Raw genomic sequence first — 23417 nt, 5'->3', positions numbered from 1 at the left:
CCTCACAACTCCTTCAGTTATAAGAAAATGGTGGATAACAGCAGAAGAGCTTAATAATTTTTGTTCTGTGTATGGCAAGCATTCAGTAATACCTATTTACTGAATGAACAGCAGTAGGTGAACTGAGCAAAGGAGTATCAAGAGAACAACTATGAAACAAAGAACTATCATCTAAAAAGCAAAAGGAATGCTATAAATTTTCTTTTTAGAAATTAAGTTATATTTGGAGATGACATGTATACTGAATTTAAAAGTTAAGCTCTTAACTAAAGACGAAGTTTAAGCATACAAAAATAAGTCCTAAAAGGAAACCTGAACTTATTTTACAGAAGCTGTGTAGCCCAGTTAAAGACCAAATACTTGATGTCCTAGTAGGGAAGAATAATTAGCAAATTAATTAATCAGAGCTCTATCTATACTATCAAAGCTAATTTTTAAATTTTAAAACCAGTAAACTTTCATTCAAGTTTAAAATTCAAGAGTATGTGAAATGTTTGATCTTCCATTACCACTGTATACAGCATACCACTGAGATACATCCGGAGCCCCTGGGCTTCAGCCCATACTTTTTTATACTTAAAACTCTAATCAATGGATAGGCACTTATTTTGAACAAGAAACAATCATCTTCATAAATAAGAGTCATTTGCACAAAGTTTCTAAGATCCTTTTCACCTTCCATGGATGTAAGTATCCATGCCTCTGTCTTCCCCAAATATTCACATTCATTGTTTCATGTCCTGTCTCTCTCATATTCACATACACATACACATGCACACTTGCACACACACAGTATACCAGACCAACTCAGGAATCATTTCTAACCGATTACATATCATTTCTCCTTTCATGCCCCACTGTGTCCATCATGTTACTACTTTAGTAGAATCTTTAAAAAGATTACCACAACAGATAAGGCACTGGTATGATGGCTTAATTTTGGTAGAAAAGTCAGTCCTGAACGAACTTGGTAATCCCGGAATCCTCCAGCTACAGATAGTGTGGTTAAATTTATGTGTCTAGCATTCAGAATCCAATAGTTGTTTACAGTCATATAAAAATCTGGTGGGAAATAAAAAAGACATACATTAAAAATCAGTAACCATGCCCTGCAACAATAACCCATCTATAATACTAATATTAAACTGAATTCCTGTTTAAGCCATCTGAATTGTCTATAAGCAATGCCATCCACATTTCTCTATTTTGGGTAAAGTCAGTATCTTTACACATACTCTACTTTCCCCATCAGGGTACAAATATTAAGAGTTAGTAAAGGTATCAATAAAGAAAAAAGATAACCCAATTTTATTAGCTTTGACAAGTCCATAGCAAACAGGTCTCTACATTCCACAAGGATGCTGCTTGTTTATGAGCCACATAGTATAGAAAGAAACCCCCGAAATTCTTTCAAAAATATAAGTTTACTATGCTGAGGAGTTATATCAATAGATCTTCCTAATTATGGCTGTGTCCCTGCTTATAAGGGCTTAGCAACTCTCTACTGCAGCCACTGTAGTACTGGTGACCAAACAAAGTACTATTTTTTTTTTTTTTTTTTCTTTTTGCTGTATGCGGGCCTCTCACTGTTGTGGCCTCTCCCGTTGCGGAGCACAGGCTCCGGATGCGCAGGCCCAGCGGCCATGGCTCACGGGCCCAGCCGCTCCGCGGCATATGGGATCCTCCCAGACCGGGGCACGAACCTGTATCCCCTGCATCGGCAGGCGGACTCTCAACCACTGCGCCACCAGGGAGGCCCAACAAAGTACTATTTAAGTTCTTAAAATACAATCTATCAGGACAATGACAGTCACATTAGTCTTGGGACTCTCCGCTGCGGAAAATCTGATGCTTAAGAAGATTCTACCCATTTAGTGTAACAAGCGGTGCACACAGTTTTTCCACTTTATCTAAGGAAGATGAGAAAAATTTAGTGTCGAAGATCTGAGGCCAGGGCAGGGGAGTTCTCATTTCCTATTCTGATTACCAAAACTTACTGCATTTTTTATCCTGGCATTTGATCCCACTGATGGCTTTTAACATTTTGGAACAGCAAACTCTTCTCATTAAAGATCTCAGTAGTATTCACTTAGATTGAGACAAAGCAGACCCATTCCTAATATCTCCAGAGCTTGGGATAAGAGTTCCAATGAGGTATACATGCCATATGTCTAAATACTTAAAAGTCAAAATTCCAGCTAACAAACTTAAATCAAATGTATTTTCTCTGCCTACCTTGACAAATATATCATTGAAATAACCTGGAAGGCCAGGCTCAAATTAAGAATTCTAGGACACCTCAGAGTTGGACACCGGATTATGGCAGCATAGGGAGAACATAACTCTGGCCACAGATTGCTGTGGAGATCTGCAGCAAAGTGGGAACAGATCACTGTGCTCTCTTCTTCTTCCCATCCACATTCCATCCTGCATCAGAAAGACCTCCTGTGCACATCAAAATTCTGTCTGTACCTCATGCAGAGCCACCCCTTGGCCATAACTCAGGTTCAGGATTCTATATACCTGTCCTCAGGACAGATCCAAGTAAGAGGCTAAGGAAGTGGGCTTCAGGCATATGGGCAAGAAAAGTCTGAAGGACTGGCTACCTGGATCATAGTCCAGAAGTAAAGGTACAGCCTGTAAGTGGGGAGGCTGCTTGGCCTGTACACTCCACACCCTGTGGGGAATGGCAACACAAGAGCAGGGCTCTCTGAAGTACAGAGCTCAGTGCAAGGCTTCCTTTCCCCTATTTAAGGACAGTATTTCCACCAAGTATAAATAGGGAATCTACTTCTGAAGGTCATATGGGTCTCCTAAAAACTTAAAATCCACCCTTGAACTTTTGCTTTTTCATTCTAATTATGGCTTAATTCAATAAAAAATAAATACAGAATAAATGGCATAGAAGCTTGCTAATTACTGGAGAGGCTCCCTGACCCTAAGAAGCATTTTCAGCCTAAGCCATTTAGAGACAGACCATCAGTATCCTTCAAAAACAGTAAACCTGACTCTCTTGACAGTTCTTTCCTCAAAGAGATTTTTTAAGTGCATTTTGAGTAATTATAATTTAACCTGCATGGCTCATCTACATACACCACATAAAATGCAGTAAGAGAAAGAATTCTCAATTGTGATGACAAGTATTATGACTTGTCTATACCTTTAATTTTTTCCTAAACCTATTATAAATAATAATTTATAATTATTAGAATCAGTAAAGCATATTTAACCAATTTCAATAGTAAAACGAAAAATTTTTATTAGAAGAGTTCTACAGGCAAAGTTTTAAATGTAATAAGGAAAAAAATCAAACTTCTCTTTAAGTGCTACTGCACCAGATATTCTAGCAAGTAAGTTACTCCTTGGCAATGTTATGTTAAGATGGGTGCTTTGGAAAACTACTTTGGTTTGGAGTCACTAGGGTATATGTCTCACTTATCTGTAAACAAAATTTTCACCACAATTAAGATAATGCAAATTTTATAGGGTAAGAAGTTGTGTAAATTTACTGATTAGGAAAAATAATTATTTCTTTCTGAAGATTTTCTTCTACACATACAGCATTCCAAAAAGCAGTGAAGATCATATTTGACTTTAATAAAAAGTTGAGATAGTAGGCATTTAATTCTTATTCTGTGACATTATCCCTATTTAATTAGATGACAACAATCATAAACTCCTACTGTTCACTCAAAATTCCCTGCAACATTACAGTATTATCCATAATTTTATTTCCTCTGTTATCATAATGTAACTCAATTCAGAGGCAGCATATGTAAATGTTAAAAGTACAGGCCCAGAAACAAGCTTGCTGGAGTACCACTATTTTCTTGCCATGTGACTTTGGGCAAGAACTTTATCTTGGCCTCTTTTTTCTGTCCATGAACGTGGCAATAACAATGGTACCTACCTCAAAGAACTGCCATAAGGATCAAATGATACAATAATCATGTAAAGTTCTTACCACAATATCCAAAATATAATAAGAGCTCTATAAAGATTAGCAATCCTACCTTACCTCATTCAATAAGGTGTTAGCAGACCTTTTTTTTTTTTTAAAAAAGGCATTTCTACTATTATACTTAAATATAAGGTTATTTTGAATGAAGTACCCAGAGGAGTTAACAAAAAAAAGGAAGTATAAACACACTTTAAGAGACCAAGAGTCATCCTCAAGAATAACTAAAATGAAGCTCAAGTGCCCAAGGGTTATAAGACACATGTTTTCCATGTTAAGATGCAAAAGGGAGAGAAAATTAACAGCAGTTTCAGTTATGAGCCTAAGTTGAAAGTCACAAAAAGAGATGCTCAGAATTGGAGGTGCTGATTTAAACCTAAGCTGCTTCACACATGGATAAGCCTGTAGTATACTCTAAAGGGAGTAGTAGCTACAAGGATCTGTTTAATCCTAAACAACAATGGGGAGGTCAGTTAGTGTTTATGTAACAGTACTCACCTGTAATGAAACGATCTAATGGCATCACAGGAGCAACATGAGGTGTTGCTTGTGTAATAAGAAGATTGATCAGATCCTGCTTAAAATTTTTCAACGTAAGCAATGCTCTTGCAACAAGGCCACCCATAGAATGACCAATTATTGCCACACTTTTTGGAGCAAATTCTTGACCCTATTTCAAAAATCACCAAGGCATGATTAAGGATTAATATCATAATAAATATACTAAATACTTCTCTCTACATATGAGCAATTTCATAGAAAAAAGAAAATTAAACGATTTATATAACCACTCATAATAAGATACAGAAATACATTTTCATATATTTGTAATTAGTGTATACATATTTTGTGTTTTGCAAACATTTTTAACAGCTAGGCTTTGATTTTCTGAACCAAAATCAGAACACTTGGTCTAGCAAATCATGTTTTTACCATTTGTTATATTATATGTAAGAGGTGTAATTATATTTGGTGTATACCAGAATATTAGATTTCATAGGATATATAAAGTCAAATCATTTATTTGAAAATGGAAATAGCACAAAAAAGCCAGAACAGTTACAACTGCCACAGCAATATACTACCTCATCATATTGATATATCCTATCTCATCAAATTATTTCTCTATTGTGTGCCTGGGTTTAAAAAGAAGCCAGCATTCCACAACATCTATTCACTGACAATTACATATTATATATATATATATATATATATTTTTTTTCTTTGCGGTACGTGGGCCTCTCACCACTGTGGCCTCTCCCGTTGCGGAGCACAGGTTCCGGACGCGCAGGTTCAGCGACCATGGCTCACGGGCCCAGCCACTCCACAGCATGTGGGATCTTCCCGGACCGGGGCACGAACCCGTGTCCCCTGCATCGGCAGGCGGACTCTCAACCACTGCGCCACCAGGGAAGCCCTACATATTATATTTTTAAAATAAGTTTTTCTTTTTAAAAAATCTTTTCTGCCTCCACATAGTATCCTCAGTTCTACTACCAAACTTCTCCTCATCACCGTCCACACTGATCCTTCATCTATGCCTCTTCTCCTGTTACTATGAATAAATTGGGCCTCGTGCAGAACAGAGTTAACAGAATAGGCCCGAGACTGCTCTCCTTAGAGCAGACTGCATTCAAGGTTGGCTCTGGGCTGCAATGTGGGACCACAGATTTTGGGAGGGTTCTCATCATTCCTAAATGATAGGAATAGCTCGTCGTTCTAGAACTGTTTTGTAAACAACATGGTTTATGTTGAACACCTTCATACTTCTAGTAGGGATTTTGGTACACAGAAGGCAGAGGCACAGGGTGTCTAGGTGACCAGACCTCAATAAAAAACCTGGGTCACTGGGTCTCTAATGAGCTTCTCTCGTAGATGACATTTCATACATGTCACAATCGTTGCTGTAGGAATTAAACACACCCAGTGTGACTTTCCTGCAAGAGAACACTGGGAAGCTTGCACCTGGTTTCTCCGGACTTCACCCCATGTACCTTTTCTCTTTGCTGATTTTGCTTTCACTGTAATAAATCATAACCATGAATACAACTATATGCTGAGTCCTGTGGGTCCTCCTTGAGAACATCGAGCCTGGGGATGGTTCTGGTGATCCCCAATACATACCTGATCTTAGCAAAAGCCAAACCCTACGTATGTGCTCTGAAACCTATTCCCTTTGGCCTTCTCAAGTACAATACATCGCTCTGGCAATTCTTCTCACTTTCTTCTTGCATCACTGTTCCTCCCTCTCTGCTAGATCATTCTCACTAGCATATAAATATACTGTTGCTCTCCCTTAAAAAATAGAAACAGGGCTTCACTGGTGGCGCAGTGGTTGAGAGTCCGCCTGCCGATGCAGGGGACACGGGTTCATGCCCCGGTTCGGGAAGATCTTACATGCCGCAGAGCGGCTGGTCCCATGAGCTATGGCTGCTGGGCCTGTGCGTCCGGAGCCTGTGCTCTGCAACGGGAGGAGCCACGGCAGTGAGAGGCCCGCGTACCGCAAAAAAAAAAAAAAAAAAAAAATAGAAACAACTCTCTTTTTGCTTTTACTTTTCCTTAGTGACCACATCTTTTTCTATATACCTCTTTACAGTGCAACTCTTCAAAAACAGTTGTCTACACAGTACTCTCTGTCTCCAATTTCTCATACACCCTTAAACCCACTCTGATCAGGCTCTTCCCCGACACTTTTTAAAAACTGCTCCTATCTGATCACCAAGGAATCTAATGATCAATTCTCAATCCTCATCTTACTTGACCTATCAATGGCATTTGACATAGTTGATCACTTCTTCCTCTCTGAAATGCTTTGCTTGGTTTCCTTGACAAGATACTCTTCTGGTTCTCCCCTTACCTCACTGACTGCTCCTTTTTAGTCTCTTTCTGGTTCCTTCTTATCTCCCCTCATCTCTTAATACTGGTGTGACTCAGACCTCAGTCCTTAGATCTCTTCTTTCACATCTTGAATCCATTAGTGATCTCATCCAGTCTCATGGCTCTATCAAATGCTGTCAACCTTCAAGTTATTATCTCCAGACGGGACCTCTTCTCCTGAACTCTAACCTTAAACTCCAATTGCATGCTAGCTACACTTGGGATGTCTAGTATGTACCTTAAATAGAACCTGTCTAGAACTAAACTCTTAATATCCTTCAAATCTGTTCCTCCTACATTTCCCCCCATCCTGGTTAATGATAATTCAACCCTTTTAGTTTTTCTAGTTTGGGTCATCCTTAACTCTTCTTTTTCTCTCACATTACCCCTCCATACCTGATGTGCCAGCAAATCCTGTTGCCTTTAAGATTTACACCAATCTGACCATTTCTTATCACCTCCACTGCTATCAACTTGATCCAAATCACAATTATTTGTCTGAATTACTGCAATAGCTTCCTAACTGGTCTCTCTGCTTCTACCTTTACGTCCCTTCAGTTTATGCTCAAGAGCATAACGAATGACAGTTAAAACCACATGTCATTCTTTTGTTCAAAAACCTCTTCAGTGGCTTTCCGTATCATTTAAAATAAAAGGCAAAATTTGATTTTACACATCTTTTCAAAGAATCAGCCATTGGTATCAATTTTTCTCCACTGTTTGACTGTTTTCTATTTAGCTGATTCCCATTCTCATCTTTATTGTTACCTTATTTCTACTTACTTTGAGTTTACTTTGTTCTCCTTTCTCTAGCTTCTTAAGTTGGAAGATGAGATGATTGCTTTTAAAGCTTGTTCTTTTATAATAAAAGCATTTATTTATTTATTTGTTTATTTGTTTTTGGCTGTGTTGGATCGTCACTGCTGTGCGCGGGCTTTCTCTAGTTGTGGCAAGCAGGGGTTACTCTTTGTTACGGTGCATGGGCTTCTCATTGCAGTGGCTTCTCTTGTTGCGGAGCACAGGCTCTAGGCATGTGAGCTCAGGAGTTGTGGCTCGCGGGCTCTAGAGCACAAGCTCAGTAGTTGTGGCGCACAGGCTTAGTTGCTCCACAGCATGTGGGATCTTCCCGGACCAGGGATTGAACCCATGTCCCCTGCACTGGCAGGCGGATTCTTAACGACTGCGCCACTAGGGAAGTCCCTAATAAAAGCATTTAAAACTATATTTCTTCTAACTCTACTTTAACCTTACAAATTCTGATGATGTGTTTTCATTTTAGTTCAATTCAAAACACTTTCAAATTTTACCTGTGATTTTCTGTTTGACCTCTGGGTTATCTAGAAGTCATTTCCAAATATTTGAGGATTTTCCAGATATCTTTTTCTTGTTGATTTCTAATTTAATTCTGTTATATTCATAAAATAAACGCTGTATGATTTCAATCCTCTGAAATTGAGACTTGTTTTACAGCTTAGCATATGGCATACCTTAGTAAATGTTCCATGTGCATTTAAAGAGAACACAGTTTGTACACTTGTTGGGTGTGTTCTATAAATGTCAACAGGTTAAGCTGGTTAACAGTGTTCAAATCTTCCATACTTTACTGATTTTCTAGTTATTTCCTCAATTACTGAGAGAGGATTGTTGAAATTGTCAACTCTAAATGTGGATTTACCTATTTTTCCCTTTAGTTCGTTAGATTCTGCTTCATGAATTTGGAAGCTGTTATTAGGTGCACACTCACTTCAGATTCTTCTGCCTTGTTGATGAGATGACTCTTATTATCATGAAATGTCCCTCTTTATCCCTGTAATATCATTTGTCCTAGAATCTACACTAAGATAGCCATGTCAGCTTTTATACGATCTGTGTTTCTATGTATATTTTTTCCATTCTTTTACTGTTAATCTATCAGGATCTTGACATTTAAAGTGGCTTTTGCTTTCCAGTATCCAGATTAGATATAGTTCGGTGGGTCTTGCTTTTTTAATCCAGTCTGACAAGATCTTTCTTCTAAATTGGAGTGTTTAATCCATCTACAATTAATGTAATTATTGATATAGTTGCATTGAACTCTATCACTTTGCCATCTGTTTTCTGTTTGTCTCATCTGTCTTTCTGTTCTTTCCTCCTTTCAGACTGAATACAGGCATACCTCATTTCATTGTGCTTCACTTTATTGTACTTCACTGATACTGCATTTTTTACAAATCAAAGGTTTGTGGCAACTCGGCACTGAGCAATCTATTGGTGCCATTTTCTAACAGTATTTGCTCACTTTGTCTTTATATCACATTTTTGGCAATTCTCACAATATTTCAAACTTTTCCATTATTATTGTATTTGTTATGGTGAGCTGTGTGATCCGTGATCTCTAATGTTACTACTACAACTTGATGAAGGCTCAAATGATGGTCAGCATTTTTTAGCAATACTTTAAAATTGAGGTATGTACATTTTTTTAGACATAATGCTATTGCACACTTAATAGATTATGGTATAGTGTAAACATAAGTTTTATATGCAATGGGAAACCAAAAAATTCATGAGACTTGCTTTATTGTGACATCTGCTTTTTTTTTAACATCTTTATTAGAGTATAATTGCTTTACAATGGTGTGTTAGTTTCTGCTGTATAACAAAGCAAACCAGCTATATGTATACATATATCCCCGTATCCCCTCCCTCTTGTGTCTCCCTCCCACCCTCCCTATCCCACCCGTCTAGGTGGTCACAAAGCACTGAGCTGATCTCCCTGTGCTATGTAGCTGCTTCCCACTAGCTATCTATTTTACACTTGGTAGTGTATATATGTCAACGCTACCCTCTCGCTTCGTCCCAGCTTACCCTTCCCCCTCCCTGTGTCCTCAAGTCCATTCTCTATGTCTGCGTCCTTATTTCTGTCCTGCCCCAAGGTTCTTCAGAACCTTTTTCTTTTTTTTTTAGATTCCATGTATATGTGTTAGCATACGGTATTTGTTTTTCTCTTTCTGACTTACTTCATTCTGTATGACAGACTCTAGGTCCATCCACCTCACTAAAAATAACTCAATTTCATTTCTTTTTATGGCTGAGTAATATTCCATTGTATATATGTACCACATCTTCTTTATCCATTCATCTGTCGATGGACACCTAGGTTGCTTCCATGTCCTGGCTATTGTAAATAGTGCTGCAATGAACATTGTGGTGCATGACTGTTTTTGAATTATGGTTTTCTCAGGGTATATGCCCAGTAGTGGGATTGCTGGGTCGTATGGTAGTTCTATTTTTAGTTTTTTAAGGAACCTCCACACTGTTCTCCATAGTGGCTCTACCAATTTACATTCCCACTAACAGTGCAAGAGTGTTCCCTTTTCTCCACACCCTCTCCAGCATTTATTGTTTGTAGATTTTTTGATGATGGCCATTCTGACCAGTGTGAGATGATACCTCATTGTAGTTTTGATTTGCATTTCTCTAATGATTAGTGATTCTGAGATCCTTTCATGTGTTTGTTGGCAATCTGTATATCTTCTTTGGAGAAATGTCTATTTAGATCTTCTGCCCATTTTTGGATTGGGTTGTTTGTTTTTTTGATATTGAGCTGCATGAGCTGCTTGAATATTTTGGAGATTAATCCTTTGTCAGTTGCTTCATTTACAAATATCTTCTCCCATTCTGAGGGTGGTCTTTTTGTCTTGTTTATGGTTTCCTTTGCTGTGCAAAAGCTTTTAAGTTTCATTAAGTCCCATTTGTTCATTTTTTAAATTTCCATTTCTCTAGAAGGTGGGTCAAAAAGGATCTTGCTGTGATTTATGTCAAGGAGTGTTCTTCCTATGTTTTCCTCTAAGAGTTTTATAGTGTCTGGCCTTATATTTAGGTCTTATCTGCTTTATTGCAGCAGTCTGGAACCGAACCTGCAATATCTCTGAGGTATACCTGTATTTCTCCTCCATTTGCTGTTAGCTACATCTGCTTTTTTATTGTTGTTACTCTAGAAATTACAATATGCAGCCTTAACTTATCTACCATGAATTAATATTATACTTCTTACTGCAGTGGAATAATTCTATGTACTCCTCTTCCCATCCTTTTCACCATTAGTATATATTTTCCTTCTAAATAAATTATAAACCTCATAAGGAATTCATTACTGAAAATAAACTTTTTAACCTTTTAATTATGAACCAATTAGAGGAAAGTTGGAAAAATAGCACAGAGAGTTCCCATATACCTCCCATCCAGTTTCCTGCAATGTTAACATTTAATATAACCATACTACAATTATCAAAATCAAGAAATTAACATTGGTGCAGCAACAGAATTGACTGCAGACCTAATCTAAGTTTCACCAGTTTTCCCACTAATGTACTTTTTCCATTTCAGGGTTCCATCCAGCATCCCACCTTGCATTTATTGTTATTTCTCCTTAGTCTCCTCTAATCTGTAACAGTTCTTCAGTCTTTCCTTATTTTTTATGACCTTGATGCTTTTGAAGAGTACTGGTTAGTTATTTTATAGCATGTCTCTTGATTTCGGTTTGTCTGAAGTTTTCCCATGATTAGAATGAGGTTATGCATTTTTGACAATAATGCCACAGAAACTATGGTGCATCATGTCAGGAGATTCATGATATCAATATGTCTTATTACTGGTAATGTTAATCTTGGTTAAGATGATGTCTACCAGGTTTCTCACTGTGAAGTTCTTTCCCTCTGTAGGTAATAAATATTTTAGAAAAGATACCGTGAAACCATGTGAATATCCTTTTCCTCCTCAAACTTTCACCTACTCATTTTAGCACCCATGATGAATCTTGTCTGTAGCAATTATTACTGTGCTGTTCACCTAACGGGAATTTTTTATTTCCCTCTTTCCTTCTACTAATCACAAAACTGCCAGTTTTTGTTACTCTGACAATGTCTTTATTTTGCCCTCCTTTTTGCTAGATATGCAGTTTTAAGTTGAGAGTTCCCTCCCATCCCATCATCCTCCAAAAACCTTTAAGATGCTGTTCTATTGTTTTGGGCTTTCATTATTTCTGATGGAGACCAGCGATAATTTTTATTGTTTTACCTGTAGGTAAAGAGCCTTTTTTTCTCTGGCTGCTTTTAAGATTTTCTCTTTACTTTGGTTTTGAACAATATGACTAGGATAAACTTGGGTGTGATTCTGTGTTTATCCTGTTTGACATCCATTGACCTTCTTGATTTGTCGGTTGAAAATTTTAATCAGAATTGTAAATTTGGGGCCTTCAGTCCTTTGAATATTTTTTCCTCTTATATTTCTCTCTCTTCTTCTTCTGGGGTTCCAGGTATGTATATGTTAGCCTACTTAGTATTGTCCCCCAGATTCCTGAGGCTCTGTCCTTTCCATCCTTTTATCCTCTGTGCTTCATATTTTGGATAGTTTTTAACTGTCCTGTCTTCAAATTCAATGATCTCTTGTTCTGCAGTGTTCAACCTGCTTAAAGCCTATGTACTGAATTTTTCATTTCTGTTTTATTGTTTCAGTTCTCAATTTTTCCTTTTTATTCTTTCTTTCTTTCTTTCTTTCTTCATTCATTCATTCATTCATTTATCTATCTATCTATCTATCTATCTATCTATCTATCTATCTATCTATCTATCTATTTATTTATTTATTTATTTATGGCTGCATTGGGTCTCCGTTGCTGCACGCAGGCCTTTTCTAGTTGTGGCGAGCAGGGCTACTCTTCGTTGAGGTGCATGGGCTTCTCATTGTGGAGCACGGGCTCTAGGGGCACGGGCTTCAGTAGTAGTGGCACACGGGCTTAGTTGCTCCGTGGCACGTGGGATCTTCCCTGACCAGGGCTTGAACCCATGTTCCCTTCATTGGCAGGCAGACTCCAAACGATTGCACCACCAGGGAAGTCCCTGTCCTTTTTCTTTTTAAATAGTTTCCATGTCTCTACTGAGCTCCCTCATCTGTTCCCTTGTTGTTTGCATCTTTTATTCTAAATCCTTAACTTTGATGTTTTTGAGGCTTATATGGAAGCACTGTTAAGGTGGATCCTAGAGTAGCTCTTACTTTAGGGCTAGAGTAGCTCTATTCCTAAATCGTGTCCTTTCTTGGGTCTCAAATGAATGCCCAATGTTCAAGTAAGTCTTTCTAACTAGCGGGTCAGAACTCCTGGGCACCATGTGGCCTCTCAAATCTCAATTCAATGCACAATTCTCCATGAGCTGTTTTTGCCAGGACTTGCACAATGGTATACCAAGGGAGGAAATGACTTATCCTAGTAGGTAGTAGAATTATCCCTGACGCTGTTTAGAATTGCTGGCACAGATGAATTTGAGTCTGTTGTACTGCTCTTTTAAATTTCTCTAGGGACACATATTCCCCCTTATTCCTTGCACCTGAAGTAGACATACCCCACCACTTCCTCCTTGGTATGCTATTGCCTTGTAGCCTCTTGCCCTGTGCATACGTAGCATAGCACTCAAAGACTGAAAGATTCAAATTTCTAGAGCTCGCATCTCTGCCTAGTTCTCTTCTTTCTCCTACCTGACCACAAATCTAGCCATTTCAGTAGTCCCAAATTCCAATCTCTGCCTTCTTCAGCTTAGTGATATCAATTTGCTATTCTTGACCTCTAAAAATTTACCCCATGGTCTGGAAAATGCTTCCAGGCAGAAAGCCGGACACTCACGGAGCTCACCTCACGTTTCCCCTCTTTCAGTGGTCACAGTCCTTTACCACTTGGTTGCCCAACACCTGAAAACATGTGCTTCAGATACATTGGCTAGTTTTATAGTTGTTTACATATGGAAGTAGTCTACTCTAGTACCAGTTATTTAGCCAAAACTAGAAGCAGAAATCCATACTAATGGCTTTAGGAAATGCACTGCACTCCTAATTTATACATAAAGTAAGAAAAATTTTTTTCCAAAATTCACAAGAAAGATTTCTTGTAAATTGAATTTGAACTTCAAAACCCACCACTGAGTTCAAAACGACAGAGTCCCACACAAAATACCTTTGTGCCACCTTTGCTTCAACTTCCATACAAACAAATAAATAATTTAAAATATGCTGAGTCCCTTTAACCAAAAAAAAAAAAAAATCCAATAGGTTGATCACTATTGAATTGTATGATTATCTCGTACCTTATAGAGCTTGAGAATTGTTTTAATGCATTCATGCACAAACTTGGTCTGCTTCTGAAGACTTCCACCATAGAATGCCACCAGTTCTTCATTGAAATTCACACTAAAGAAGTCAAAGTGGTACTTGAAGTCAATGTCTTCAGCTTTTCTAAGTGCAATAGAGCCAATAGAACGAACTGCAGAGGAAAAAGGTGAAGTGCACATTAAACAAAAATTTTTAAAGTTTCATCTATTCTTGCTTCAAAGTCTCTTAACAACTAACTTTATCCCACATTCTGAATACAACCTATTTCAGGGTGACATCCTTAACAACAGCAATTTAGAAAAACAAACCAACTTAGCAATTGTGTGTCTTGTCCTGTAAATTTTTTTAAGTTAAGTATAACGTGAATGGTTCATTCATTCTCTACCTGCTTCCCCTTCAGTAGGGGCAACAATAGCTAAAAGGGAAGGAAGAATTCCTTGAAGAATAAGAAATAGGAATTTTGTCACACTTCAGGATTTTAAGAATGAGAAAATTCCTACAAGAAACGTCTGCTCATTACAGCTCATCACAGTGGTGTAAATACTCATGCATAATTTGCCTCTTTTTCTTACACATGACACCCAATCATTAGTAAATCCTGTCATGCTCTACCTTCTAAATATATCCCCTAGCAAGGCTTCTCACCATCTCCACCACCACAGTCCTAATCCAAGCACCATCATCTCTTGCCTGAACTACTCTAACAGTTTCCTAAATGGTCTCTGTGCTTCCACTGTTTTAGGTTTTGATAAAGTAGTCTACATATATACACAACTTTTTTTTTTAAGTTGCTGGTCTCTTAATTTCAAATGCAATTCCCATTTCCTGCATTTGTACTCTCTAGGTTTTGGGTTTAGCAAACAAAATAGCTGTTTGCCACTCCTTTTTTTTTTAACATATATAACTCAAGCACTATACAACTCATTGTGTAAAGTGTACAATTCAATGATATTTTGTATAGTCAACCATTTCTGCAATCTAACTTTAGACATTTTTTAATCACCCCAGAAAGAAAACCCTGAACTCATTAGCAGTTACTCCTCATTCCTCTTCTCCTCCTAATTCCTAGAAAGCACTAATATACATATGCGTGCATATATATATAGAGAGAGAGAACTGAATCACTTTGCTGTATAACTGAAACTAACACAACATTGTAAATCAACTATACTTCAATTTAAAAAAAATCTAAGATGATAATAAAAACAGTAAAAGTTATTTTTACTAGATAAAAAAACAAAAACCCCATGTTAGGTGGAAGAAGCCAGACACAGAACAATGCATACTGAGTGATTATATTTATAGTGCGACGTTTAAAAATAGCCCCAAACAAGTAGACTGTATTAGAGATGCATAATTAGATGCTAAAACTATAAAGAAAGTCAAGAAAATAACTACCTTAAAGTTAGGAAGGGAGGGAGTTTTAATCAGGAAGGGGCACACAGGAGGCTTCCAGGGTGCTGGCAACCTTCTACTTCTTGACTTGGGTTTTGGTTCCATGGGTACTCACTTTATAATCATTTTAACCTAATAGCCATATTCTATGCATTTCTCTGTATATGTGTTATACTTCAAACACAATGATTAAATTAAAAAATCAGAGTATATCATTTCCTACCCAAACCCTCCAATAGTTTCCCATCACACTTAGATCAAAATTCTAAGTCTCTTCCACAGCTTTTATGACATAGCCTATGGCTACTTTTCCATCCTCATCTGTTTTCACTTTCTCTAGTGTCAGTGGCCTTGAACGCACCAAGCACGTTCCTGCCTCCAGGTCTTCCCCAAATAGTCACATATCTCAGTCCCTTGCTACATTCAAGCCTCGGCTCAAAATGTCATCTCCTCATACTGGCCTTCCCTGGCCACTTCATCTAAACTAGCCACCTCCTGACCCTGTTTATCCTTTATCCCTTACTCTGGTTTATTTTTCTTTCTAACTTTTAATATTACTGGCATACTAATATCTAGAATATCTAGAATACTGCCTGGCTCATGGTAGGTACCCCATAAATATTTGCTAGCTAAATAGATAAACATGTTAAGTAATTATACTAAATGTTGAAATAATTCTATTCTCATTGTACAAAAGAATACACCATTTAATAACAACAAAAAAAGAGCAGGTTTTAGCTGAAATTACTTCTAGATTGCCTGACTGTTAGGCCAAAAATAACTGCTATATTTCAATTTGGAATCTGTACACATAACTTCCCTACCCCCACCTTTCTGTGTTTCCCTCAGTATTTCTAGATCTAATTTAAATAGCTCCAAAACAAAGAAACCGGTCTCCTCTCTTGTTCAGCAATAACATAAACCACTGATTTACTTCTCTAATCAATGCTTTAGGTTCTGTTTTCTGTACCCTCCACTTCTAACATAAACCTCTTTCTTCTGCTGATTCCTGAATCCCTATATCATCTATTTATCATTCCACTCCATCTTATCTTCTCTGACTTACTCTCTGCAAAGTGCCTTGCAGCTATTCTTTTTTGTGTACTTCTCACATGTACTTCTCTCAGACAAAATGTCATATATTTGTGTCTCCCAGTATACCTAGCATAATACCTAACACAGAGTACATGTCTGATAAATTCTTCAATTGAATTTCACAGCTTTCAAAATTTACTTTTGAGACTTACTGTAGAAGGGTAACTGAGGACATGGGAAGAGACGTGGCCCAAGAATCGGTTCACCTAGCAAGCTGGGTGCGTGCGAATGTTTCAGGACTGCAAGCAGTACTGATTGTTCTGGGCACTGACCCATGCATGTCCTCGGTATAATCGGGAACATAAGGAAATAAGGAGGTGCACTGATTAGATGTTCAAGGAAGGCACAGCCTGCGCTAAATAGAACTCTTTGTATTAGATAAAGTTATAAGTAAAGTATATCTAGCTCTTAAAATGTGCTTTTAATTACACAAAGTATAATAGATATAAGATAAAGCTTAAATAAATACGCCATAGTGGACTGAGGGCTTTGCTGTTTTGCCTGAGTGAGCAACAGCCCTCTACCACTGTGCTTTAACGCATACATCTCGTGTGTTGGACTCATTTTCGTCTCTGACTGAACAACTGCAACACTTACCCTGCTTATAACTTCCAGCATTACCGGGAAGAAAGAGAACAGGAATACCCGTTAAAGGGAGAACTTTGTGTTCTTCAGCATAGGATCCTTCTCCATAAAGATATAATTCATATGCAGGATAGCGTTTTGCCAGTTTCTTTGGAAGTTCTATTTTCTATAGGGAAAAAAAAGCAACTTCACTTTAATCAGTTTTACTAATACAATTCAGTCTCACCGTACCCAATTCTGAATTTGAAATAGTACAATATAAAAATATTACTGATGATAAAACTACACTTAATGCACAAGTTCTACTTTTAGTTCACACATATGAAGACTCAGTCTTGGATTATGTGAGCTTTAAACCATGTAGTCTTCAAGAAAGCATAAAATGGGACTACTTGAAATTCTAATAAATACAAATTACTCAGAATAGCTACTGGCAAGAGAAAAACACTGGTTTATGTCAGCAAGTTCCATGTTAACATAATTGAAAATGTATTTAATTTAGTATCGGTTATCAATTATACTTAGAAATGATAAAAGCTTTCCATTATCAAATGAATTCTTTTTTGCTATTTTAAACTGTTTGTAAGGTCTCTCTCCTTTCACTCAGGCCTATATATAACTATATACTCCAAGCTGTTACATCATTCAAAGGAAAGTAAGTTTGTTTTATAATGCAGCTTTCTGACCTCTCAACTTAATATGCTCGACCTACAATGTGCTTAACAAATTAATCTGAACCTTACAGCCATGTCTTGGTTGAGACATGTACACTCTTCTCACCATGAACATTCCAGTGAATTAGCATCTGTTTCAGTTTTCATGGACTTGGTGCATGGTTTATCAGCAAGCCTAAGACTACTCTGCAATTCACATTACTGTATACCAAATGAGCCAGTAATTCACATAACATTTCTTTCAGCAAAATACAAATGAAGTCTTAATGTCATCCCCAAAAGGTAGGCATCTACAAAAGTGGGAGTAAAGTATAAGCTCTTCTTCTTTTTTCCCCCGAAGGGATGGAGACTGTTAAAAATGAAACCAGTTACATTGAACAGTAGATTTTATTTAAGTAGACATCAATAGATTTAATGATCTGGCAGTAATTACACGTGCTTGGTAAAAATTTTAACTACTGAATGAATTTTGAAAATTGTAAATGGATAATGACTACTGAAAAAAATCACTGTTCCAGAAAGCATAATTCTGATCATTCATGCAAATTCCTGAATATTCCTTTGAGGATAGTACCATAAACAATCTGTGCCAATAACACCATGAAAACATCTTTAGAGATTGTGACCTTATTGTTTAAGATACTAGCAACTTCATCTCCTCAAATATTCAAAATACAGAGATACCAACCCTACTATTTGCTTTATATGTGAACATGTACTTCAACTCAAATTAGTCCCAATATTAATTATGCATAGTAAATAATCAAAAATAAAAATGATATAATATTTTATTTCTTTAGGTACAAATTAAGCAAAAAGAAAATATGAGAGAAAAAGGGAACGGTTATCTTAACTCCTCTCAATTTAGTACACCATTTGATATAGCAGTACATGTGTATTAGATCACTATTCTTTTCAGGACAGTAACTAAAAAAGTTTTGAACTACTTGAAAATTAACTCAGAAGAACAGGAACTATCAAATATATAGAAAAAGAAATATTTAATTCTCTGGAGACAGAAAAACAAGCAAAAGAATATTACTTGATATATTTCATAATCTACTATTATAAAGGCAATTTTATAGTGAGACAATGTACATTTAAAAATATGAAGGCAGGGCTTCCCTGGTGGCACAGTGGTTGAGAGCCCGCCTGCCGATGCAGGGGACGCGGGTTTGTGCCCCGGTCCCGGGAAGATCCCATATGCCGTGGAGTGGCTGGGCCTGTGAGCCATGGCCGCTGAGCCTGCTCGTCCGGAGCCTGTGCTCCGCAATGGGAGAGGCCACAACAGTGAGAGGCCCGCGTAACGCAAAAAAAAAAAAAAATGAAGGCATATAATGTGGAGTAGAAAAAAGTATAAAGGTGGAAAAAAGAGGTAGAACAAAAATAAAAAGTAGGAGTTGTAGGCAATGGCAAAGTTGCATTTCCAACAGAATTCAAGTTGGGAGTGAGTGGCAGGAAAAGACAGGAAGGGTATTGACTAGATTGAGGACAGAAAAGATGTAGGCATACAAAAAGGATAATGATGAAAGATACAGAAAAGGGTCAAGGGGTTTTTAAAAACACATTTATAGTAACAGGACTCCAATATATTTTAAATTATTTTATATTGATTATTTTAAATGAGAACCCTCCCCCCCGCAAAATTTAACAATCCATACTGCTGTCAAGAAATAACCTTGTTAAGACATACACCTTATGTGTTTTCTCACTGCATACACAGATGATAAACACTTAAGAAACAGGTCCTTTATAACCTTGCTCTAATTATTCTTACCTACTTCCTTATAATTTATACATGCCACATTTTAAATTTTTTAATATGTTCCAAAATTCAAGATTCAACAGAGTATATACTGAAAAGGCTCTCCTACCCCTGGTTCATTAGCCATCCAGTTCCTTACCCAGAAGGTAACCAATGTTAGCAGTTTGTGCTTCCAGAAATACCAGTATTTTACATATATACAAATATAGGCATATTTGTTTTAGGTTATTTCTCCTTTCTACATAAATGATAACATACTATAAATACTACTTATGGAATGTATCCTGGTATTCCCACCTTCACAAATGCTGTTCTTTATTCCTGCAATTTTCTTGTTTCTGCACCTTGTGAACTGTAGACATACCCTCCACTGCCCAGTGCACAACCTCTTCTCGATAGCCTTTGACTACCCAAGATGAACACGGCTGCTCTCTTCTGTGAAGAGCCTCGTACACACTCTCTTACAGTGAAATTATAACATTTAACACATTATATTTTACTTATCCATTTCACTCCTGTCTCCCCCATTATATTTTAAAAACATGAATTTAAAGGCACAAGATGTGATTCATCTCTAATTCCCTCTCACCCATACCTAGGATCTAGAATATATCTACACAGAGAAGTCATTAAATAAATTATATGCTAAATAAACTCACACTTAATAACAAAATATATGAGTCATATTTCCCAATATCAACATTTCCTTTCAGAGAGCAATTGTCAGGTCACATATCTAAAGAGAGCCAAACAAACTGTTGCATGAAAAAACACAACACAGATGTTTTCTTATCGAATTCTACAATTTGTCTAAAACTGTTTGCTACCAAATACAAGCTCTGCCTTGCTGTCATAATACAAGAAGCTTTAAAGGATAGCGTGTATTTTGCTTGGTAGGTGTGTGAGATGTTCAATTAACTCTGAATAAGCGAATCTAGGAAAACTAAAGGTAGAGGATTAATAAAGATACTCAAACAATTTAAAATTCAAAACAATTTTTTCAGAGTTTCAAATTCCTGTCCCACATTTTATTTTTAAAATGGAGAATAAAATTGAGCATGTTTCAACTAACCTTTCAAGTGCCTCTAAAATTCCGCTAAAGAGTATGCAAACGAGCAATAAAAAAGAAGAAAATCATCAAGAAAGAGAAGAAAACCCAACAACCAGGACATCCCATATGCTGAATATCAACCTGTGAACAATTGGAGCTTACTATAAAATATAATTAAAAGCAATATAAAAAATGTTTAGAACACTTTTTACAAACCATTGGTTCTTAATTGGCTGACCCCAATTATCCAGAAAGCTCACATTATATTCAAAATGAATCATTTCTGTAGGCAGCTTTTAACTGTATTTTTAAAATAACGCAACCTAGTGTGCACAATAAAAAGACTAAGAGTCAAAGACAAATACTGTAGTGAATAAACGCTTTTTACATCATAAAAATAAAAATTTACTGAAAATATGTATCAAAAACTCCTGCCACTGTAATATTATTGTGCTAACATATTATTAACAGAAGTGTAAAACCTCAAAACAGCAAAAATAACTAAATAAGACTACCTAACAACACCAAAAAACCCAAATAGCTCTTTTGCATTAGCTACACTTATTTTCTGTGTCTTTCCAGTCAATTTTATGAGGCACGAAATATATCTGTGAGGTCCATATGCTTTGTTCCCAACACTAAGTGATTTCTACTACTGCAAATATTAAAATAGTTTCAATAATTGTGGGTAATCCAAAAATAAATGGGAATTAGTACTGTATTGTTCCAAAATGATTTTATTTTAACCAAACTCTTCAATGCAGTACAAAACTAAAGTGACCTACTTCAATCTATTGGGAGTTTCCTAATGATTAAACCATAGAAAAATGAAAGGAGACTATAAGGGCTCTATTTTTTTAAAAAAATCTAAACTAAAAGCCCATATATTTAACTATAATTAACTATATGTGGCCTCTGATAAACATAAACCAGCATATTCATTTAGAAATTAAGAGACAACTGTAACATGTTAAAATGTGCTCCTTCAATAGAAGCTGATATCAAATGCTTCCACTTCCTTAAAAGCACTGATGCAAAACCAAGGTAAATATCTCAAAACAAATGAAATCTAAATTCGAATTTTGCCCATGGGAAAGGAGGCTGTTCAGCAATTTAAACCTTAAGTAGTTTTAAGATCTAAATACTAGCAGGATAATCAAATAATATGCTCCTTCATAATGACCTGTACACGGAAACAATCAGGATCTGCATCCTTCACCTCAAAGAATAAATCTGCTATGGTTTTAAATGCATTGTATCAATATGTATTATAGTACATATACTTCTAAGGTAGGGAGTTATCATTACAATACATATTCCATAATTAGGAGATGCATTTATAAAGAAAAGGATCATTCGGAAGAAATTTCTTTGGACGGTTGTGCAATTTGTCACCATCTCTTTTTACAGCTGGTCATGAATGAAATTCTAGCGTCTACTATGCTGAACTGATAAAGCAACTGTGACTGAAAATATCCAAAACGGAACGAAAGAGGTGGCGGCGGAGAGAGGAAGAGGAAGAAGGGCCGGGTCTCTCTTCAATTGCAAACACAGTTGAGAAAACAAAAATAACACCATGAAATAGATTTCGTATGCAACTGGTAAGGGGCGACACGCATCAACACAGGATGCATGCACACGCACCGACCCACGACCTACAAAACAAGAGGGCTCCGCAAAACCTTCACAGGAGACAACTGCGCTAGTTCCCCATTTATTTACTCATCAGGTTAGCCTTTCAGACGTAAACCCCTGAAGTCTCTACGGCAACCCTGGGAACTGTACACGCTCTGCAGAAGCTCGGTTCCTTTCTAGAAAAGCGAGAGCTGACACGCAAACCCCTGGGCGGGAGGGGAAGAATTTCGGTGCGTGGGAAGCAAAGGAGTGCCCGGGGCACCTGTTAAGGCAGGGAGGCGGGGAGGATGGGGTCTGGGTTTGGGGAGAGGGACTGGAGCTGCGTCTCTGGGGATGAGGGGCGTTGGGCCCGGCCCTCCTGATGAGCCTGTGCTTGGGATTTGGGACCGCGAAGGAACCGGGGAGCAACCTCGAGGGGGGCGGGGAGCATGCTCGGGGAACCATCTATCAAACACCCCACCGTGAAGAGAGGACACAAAGGGCAGGAAAAAGGGGCCGCGGGGGGCTGCGGAGTCCTCCGGGGCGAAGCAAGCGGGGACAAGGTTGGGCTAAGGGGGCAGGAGAGGGGCGGGGAGCCGACGCAGGGGAAACACACAGAAGGACCAGGCTGGAGGGGCCCGAGCCTCGGAGCGCCCAGCGAAGGGAGGGCGAAACCTCACCTGATACTCCGGATACTCAAACATGTAGCTCATACTGCACTTGTTTTCCTCAAAGCCGAAGAAGACGTCCCACAACCCCAGGGTCGCCATGAAGACCATGAGGGCATAAAACGCCAGGTTCCAGAGATTGACGGAGTGGAGGAACATGGTGCTGCTGCCGCCGCCGCCGCCGCCGCGGGACCCCTAGCCCTGACTCAGGGAGCCAAAGAACGCCCGGCTGCCCGCCGGGAAGCTAAGTCCGAGCACCGCGCGCCTGCGTGGATGCCCGGCCAGCCCGCGGGCCCTCCGCGCAGTGCGCCTGCGCGTAGCCTCTCGGCGCAACTCCCGCCAGGCGTCTAGCCTGCAGAGGGGGGAGGCGTCGTTTGCTGTGGGAGCGCAAATGAGAGGGCCGAGAAGGGAGAAACCGAAGTGGGCTGGGTTGGAGGGTGAGGGGAGAGAGGGAAGGGCGCGAGGAAAAGGAAAAGGAGAAAGGGGAGGGAAGGGCAATGAGAGGCTGGCTGGAGGGAAAGAAGTGGGGACCGGGGGGGTACTAGCGAGGGATGGGCGGAGCGCGGGGTCCTGCAAGCGAGGAGTGGGAAGGGCTGGG

General features: G+C 38.2%; 1 protein-coding gene across 1 annotated transcript in view; it reads right to left on the bottom strand.

Annotated features, from left to right (window-relative positions):
• Window positions 1–23110, bottom strand: part of PGAP1 (post-GPI attachment to proteins inositol deacylase 1) — a 71387-nt gene extending 48277 nt beyond the window's left edge. Inside the window, exons 1-5 of the mRNA XM_082630329.1 lie at window positions 22832–23110; window positions 17060–17213; window positions 13948–14123; window positions 4457–4628; window positions 905–1062 (exon numbers count right to left, since the gene is read on the bottom strand). Of these exons, the coding sequence (XP_082486455.1) occupies window positions 905–1062; window positions 4457–4628; window positions 13948–14123; window positions 17060–17213; window positions 22832–22978 (807 nt within the window). The 5' untranslated portion in view covers window positions 22979–23110. The remainder of the gene's footprint in view (window positions 1–904; window positions 1063–4456; window positions 4629–13947; window positions 14124–17059; window positions 17214–22831) is intronic.
• Window positions 23111–23417: the final 307 nt, after the last annotated feature.

The sequence above is a fragment of the Mesoplodon mirus genome (genome assembly GCF_964341445.2).
Source record: "Mesoplodon mirus genome assembly, chromosome: 8".
NCBI classification, from domain to species: Eukaryota; Metazoa; Chordata; class Mammalia; order Artiodactyla; family Ziphiidae; genus Mesoplodon; species Mesoplodon mirus.
This window is presented reverse-complemented; position numbering and strand designations above follow the sequence as displayed.